The 6,226-nt window shown below is 37.2% G+C and overlaps 1 protein-coding gene across 1 annotated transcript; it reads right to left on the bottom strand.

The window, feature by feature from the left end:
* Positions 1-2,232: 2,232 nt before the first annotated feature.
* Positions 2,233-4,149, bottom strand: LOC106339340 (1-aminocyclopropane-1-carboxylate oxidase-like). The gene is made up of 4 exons (XM_013778130.1): positions 3,947-4,149; positions 3,601-3,827; positions 2,896-3,229; positions 2,233-2,712 (listed from the first exon to the last, which is right to left on the bottom strand). The coding sequence occupies exons 1-4, from the start codon at positions 4,058-4,060 to the stop codon at positions 2,425-2,427; spliced, it is 963 nt and encodes a 320-aa protein (XP_013633584.1). The 5' UTR covers positions 4,061-4,149; the 3' UTR covers positions 2,233-2,424.
* Positions 4,150-6,226: the final 2,077 nt, after the last annotated feature.

Here is a 6,226-nt window from a genome sequence, read left to right as displayed (position 1 = left end):
GTTCGGTTCGGTACGGTTCGGTTTTGCCATATTGAACAGCCCTAGATCTGTTTACAAAAAAACGTTCGGAATATACCGAGGGACCTATTCCTCGGAATATACCGAGGAACAGGGACATTTCCCTCGGAATATTCCGAGGAACCGGTTCCTCGGAATATACCGAGGGACATGTTCCTCGGAATATTCCGAGGAATATGTCCGTCGGTATATTCCTATCGATCGATGTATATATGTCCAAAAACGCATCGATCGATGAACGTCCGAGGAAATATCCCGACGAAGTTCTCCCTCGGTATATTCCGAGGACATTTCCGACAAACTAGTGATCCTCGGAATTTCCTCGGAAGTTTGTTTCCTCGAAATTCCGTCGGAAAATTCCGAGGGATTTCCGAGGAAAGAAGAAATTCCGAGGAATTATTTCCGACGACTTGTTTCGTCGGTATGTCGTCGGAATAACGATATTCCGACGAAATTCCGACGATTTTTTCCCTCAGAATCCTTGTTGTTTTCTTGTAGTGCCAAGTCGAAGACCCTAAACCCAAACCGTAAACCTTAAACCCAAATTATGTACCCTAAACCCAAAACCTTAACCATAAGTCCAAACGGTAAATCCTAAACCCAAACCGTAAATCCTAAACCCAAAACCTATACCTTAAACCCAAATCCTATACCTAAAACCCAAACGGTAAACTCTAAACCCAAACCCCAAACTTAGATGCTATAGGGTTTGGGTTAAGGTTTACGGTTTGGGTTTAGTGTCTAAGACTTGGGTTTAGGGTATAGGATTTTGGTTTACAGTCTATTTTTTTGTGTTTAAGGTATATAATTTGGGCTTAGGGTCTAGGATTAGGGTTTAGGGTATAGGGTTTGGTTTTAGGGGTTTGAATTTGGGTTTAGAATTTATGGTATGTGGTTTAGAATTTAATATTTAGGGTTTAGGGTTTTGCTGGAAACGTTAATGTCGTTAAAATTAGCGTTTTTATTTTTTGTATCTATTTTTTATTTAATTTAATATTTTTTAATTAATTATCTATGTGTTATTTTGATTGGTCGTAAAGGTTATAGTGAATTTAAAGGTTCAGCTTAGGGGGTGAACCTAAGTTTTGTTTTTTTTTTGTCCATTAACTATTAATTTTTGAAAAAATTCAAAAATCTTTACAGACGAGTTTGAACCCGTGATTTTAAACATGCAATTTAAGAAAATGACCAATGAAGCCATAGGCATTTTATACAAACTACTGGCCCATTAAAAGAATAATCAAACTACTGGCCCATTATGTGTTCAAAAAAAAAAAAAAAAAACTACTGGCCCATTAAAAGAATAAAGCATTCTTGGCTCCAAACACATGCATGACTAGCTTCTAGTCAAGACTGCTCTGCACGAGCTATAAACTTAAACCGAATCTCGCCTAATGCATGGTCGCGTGACTGGAAAACGAACCTCGGAGGTGTGGGACGATGGAATCATTCGTATAACTTACGTTCTTGCTGGACTTATGATTCAAACTTGAATATTTTTTCTTGTGTTTCTTGTACACCTCAAGGTGATTAATTTCAGGGAAATTACTTAACTTATTCTCAGGGTTATAAACACAAGGCATAAACAGTCTTGGATGGCTAATCAACTAATTCTACTCAGAGATTTGGCTTACCCGTGGATAAAAAATTCTGAAAGGTTTCTCTGGTCCTCCTCCATTTCGAAAGCTCCTCTTACTCTCTTGGCGAGCAACAATCTATCTCTCCTGGAATGAACGCAACAACAGAATACATCGCTCAAGCTTCAGATCACCGTCATCTATCCTCTATGATATTGATCGTCTAGTGCGCAACTAGATAGCAAGCATCAGACATGCGGACCCTCAATCATCCTCTCTGTTTTTTGAATAATTGTCTCTCTCTATTCTCACCTCGTCGATCACCTTGATTCATCGTATCCTCCGTCTCTTCCACTTTCAGATTCTAGAGTTCGACTTTTACTTAGGGATTGGGCTTTCAATAGTAAATCTTTGTAACATCTACATTCTCCTGCAATTTCAATAGTAAATCTTTTAGCAAAAAAAAAAAAAGAACTCTGTTTAAGTTCCACCAATCTCTGTTTGTTTGTTTTTGTGTATATTTTTTAAAAGCTTTTAAGAGAAAAGCTTTTTTAGCTTCATCAACATTAAGTTCTGATTTTTGAAACAGAGAGCTGATTTATGATAAACACATTAACCCTTAAAACTATTAGAACAATTACTCATATTAATATTATTATTATCTTCCATTAACATAAACACTCACACACTTTAAACACACCATTGACCAACAATTAATCAACCAGATTATTAATTATATTAACACTAATCTCAGTCTTAACTTATTCACGTAAACACACAAAACAAAATCATCTTCTTTCTTTCTTTGCTTAAACTCTCAACTCCGTTTTTAGAAAGTCTCTACGGATGCGGCTGGGTTCAGTTCTGTAACTGCAGTAGCATTCCTCATCGCCTCAAAGCGTGGCTCTTTAGGCTGAAACTTGACCCCAGCATAAAGCTTCATGTAGTCATCAAACACAAAGCTTGGGTACTCGGTTTCTTTGCTGGCAAGTGATGAAGCTGGAGAGATCTCCGCATCGCTTCCGGGGTTGTAGAACGATGCAATGGACATTCTGTTCCCTTCTTTTTGAGTCACCACACGGTGCATCACACTCTTGTACTTTCCGTTGGTTATCACCTAAATATGTTACGAACCCATTAAAGATTTCAAATGTCATTCTTGCTTAATTCGGTTATATCATATACAAACCATTCTGCCCAATATCATCCAACCAGGACTAAACCAAAATCAGACTTCAACATGAAAAAAAGTTTTGTCTAGCAAAAGATATTTTGAAAATATAGTGTGAACATATGATACCTCAAGTTGGTCACCAAGATTAATGACAATAGAGTGGTTGAGTGGAGGAACATCGATCCAATCACCATCTTTGAGAAGCTGGAGGCCACTGACTTTGTCGTCTTGAAACAACAAGATGATGCCTCCTGCATCAGTGTGGACCCGGAGACCTTTGATCATTTCTGGTTTAGGACAAGGTGGATAATTGCTCACCTTAGTCCCAAAGGATGGACCTTTTGTTCCATGAAACATTTTCTTCAGATATCCTTTCTCTAACCCTAGATTCTCACACAGTTGATCCAACAAATTCTCTGCAAGATTCTCCAATCTCTTTCCAAAATCTTTCATGGCCGTCCTGCAAAATTTTGAAACATTTTTAGTATTTCGATGGGATATTATTCACTATTACTCCAAGAAAAAGCAATATTTCAGTATGCTGGTTTCAAATAATTGTCTTAAGTTTTCTTTTTAATTATTTTCTCAACCTTTACATTACAATAAAAAGAATTAGAAGTTCCAAGTGAAAAAGTTTCAATAAAACTGTTTTTTATAAACCAACAAAGGAAAGTTATTTTAGCGAATAAAATATCATAACTTCCTTTTTAATCTAGGTAAAAGAGGTAAAGTTTCCCTTTAAATGAATATAAATTGTGATTTGAAGTTGTTTTATTAATGTTGAACAAAAAAAGAGTTGTGTAATATTGATAAATAAATAAAAAACTGTACCGATATTCATCAGACATATCAGGAATGTCGTAGAGATTGGATTGAGGAAGGTGACGAAGGTAGAAAGTGCTTTCCCAGTCGACGTCCTCAACTTCTGTCTCAAGCTTTTCCAAACCTTTGGACTTGAGCATGTCGTTAAACTTCTGTTCCATTGTTTTCTTGTAATGCTCCTTTGTCATCTTCTCCACGTTGTCCATCAAATCATATGGTAACCCATGGTTCACTATCTGAAAAATCCAAACAAAAAGATCCACATTACCATTAAGTATATAAACTTAAAAGCTGATATATAACTAATCATATATATATATATATATATATACTGAGCACATGTTAATATTTGTACCTCAAAGAAACCCCAATTTTCGCAAGCATCGTTGATTAAAGCCATGGTTTGGTCTCTTTCTTCACCATTGAGCTTGGACAAGTTTACAACAGGAAATTTGATGGTCTGCTCCATGATCTCTCTTTCTTTATATCTCTCGTCTTGGAAAGTCTTTGTTCGAAGTAGCCAGTTGTGTGATGATGTGAGAGTACCTGAGGGAATGAGATAGGATTGCTATTTATAGGCGGAAAAGAGGAGAAATACAATCTAATAAATGTGAGAAAATATGTGTGATGGTCATAAAAATTTTCATTCAAAGAAAATAAAAGAAAATAAAAAAGTAAAAGAAACAGAAGTTTGTGGAGCATGTATGTGAGCACATCTATAGTGGACCCCTACCCTCTTTCTTCTTTATGAGTTTGATTCATTTAGAATTTTCCTTTTGGGTCTCTATTTCTGCACTTCAATTGGTTTCTTTTTCTTTGTTTTTAAAAAAAATTATATATATAATTAAAATTCCGAATCAGGCATCAATGTTAAATACAAACCGGACTCGAACAAAATGATCTAGATCAAATGGTACAAATCTAGTTTCGCATCACCACCTATCCGGCGTGTTGTGCTAGGCCGTTTTTAAATCACTAGACTACCGATGACCGTTCTCTTCTATTGACGTTGACCCCGGGAATGTGGGTTTTACTTTGTTGCCTCGGATACCAGAGTCCCCGAGACATCGCCTGAAATAGCTAATTACCGATGATCTTGCCAATTCTGTATTCTTCATTGTCGTTATAGCACAAAGACGACCAAAGGAGATAGAATTCTAGGACCGCTATACCTGTGGAAAGCAATCGGGCCCAACTGTAAAAGCTCACCTGAGACACCAAAGGTCGGGTTAGAAAGTGCTGCTGCATCCTACACGGAACCTCTTACGACATGCACAGAAACTGCAAGCACACTACCAACCGAACTCACGTGATTTGAATTGGCATTGGGAAATTCACATTGACAAAAGAGAAAATGAAGCTGCTATGCCAATTGCTGGCTCTGAGAATCAGAGACAGAGCATGTGACCCGATAAGCTAATCCTCGGTGTCAGCGAGGATAGAGAAAACATGAAGAACCAAAGGCGATCCAAAACAGAAAGCGGCCACTAACTTCTGGAGAAACCAAGAGGAGTACCACGTAGAGGAGATCAGAAGAGAGAAGAACCGGCTAGATGCCACCAAGTAGCCATAGAAGGCAACCAGCCACATCAATTTACCGGAGACTCACACGCCATTGAGAGAGCCACCGCTTGCATACGATGGCCCAAAACACGCTTCTTAGATAATGAGACTCTCTAAAACTCTCAAGACTGAAGAGAGAAAGGGAGGGTTTCTACGACACCGCAGAAGAACCCAAATCTCCCCCCCAATCTTCAACGCCACCGAAAGAACCTGCAGAAACGCAAGTCCGAAGTAGTATGGTCGTCACTCCGTCACTCCGCCACAACACTGCGACGAAAACAATCGATGAAACTAAGAGGAGAAAACTAAATCCACGGAGAAAAACCCTAAAAGCCGACTACCACCACCCAAAACATTTTTGTTGAAAATATTTTTATTTGAAATAATTAGAAAGGTCTACAAATAAGAAAATTCTAAAGACTCTATTACACTACTTGAGTCCATCGTTGCGAATCATAACCACATATAATGAATAGCTGTTGAGAAAAATGAAACTATTACACGTTCAAGATGCCGGTTTTGAAAAGTTCATCATCTCTACTGCATGTTAAGACAATCAAACATATATATTGCTATTTATAACTTAAATCTCTGACATCTATCTTAAAAATGTAGTAATGCAGAGCCACACATGTTATATATCAAATGTGTAACGCCATAATAGTGTAAAATGACAAGCGCTATATATATTTTAAAACCGTAAGTAGTAGTTTTCGGATTCTTTAGTTAGGACTGCGAGGTCTTTCCATAGAAAACTTTGGTATGTTGATTGTTATATTCCAGTCTGGTTATCCAGACCACCCCAAATTTGAGTAATAGAATAGTCGTTCGTTGCCGAGGTAACACATATCAAATGTGTAACGTACTAACGCCTTTTTTGGGCTTACTTCCAGCAAATAAATTTTAATTTTTATTTGACACATAATTGTTCTTCTGTAAATATCGTAAATATTATATATATAAATTTTTTAATTAACAAAATTTTATTAATTAATCCTAAAAAAAAGCAAATCGACGAAACTACAATTCCGGTTAACTGGTAATGGTGGTACTAGGTTACCGTGACTTCACC

The sequence above is a fragment of the Brassica oleracea genome, chromosome C4, assembly GCF_000695525.1.
Source record: "Brassica oleracea var. oleracea cultivar TO1000 chromosome C4, BOL, whole genome shotgun sequence".
In the NCBI taxonomy this organism is placed as follows: domain Eukaryota; kingdom Viridiplantae; phylum Streptophyta; class Magnoliopsida; order Brassicales; family Brassicaceae; genus Brassica; species Brassica oleracea.
The sequence above is the reverse complement of the archived record's forward strand: the minus strand, read 5'-3'. Positions and strand labels throughout refer to the sequence as shown.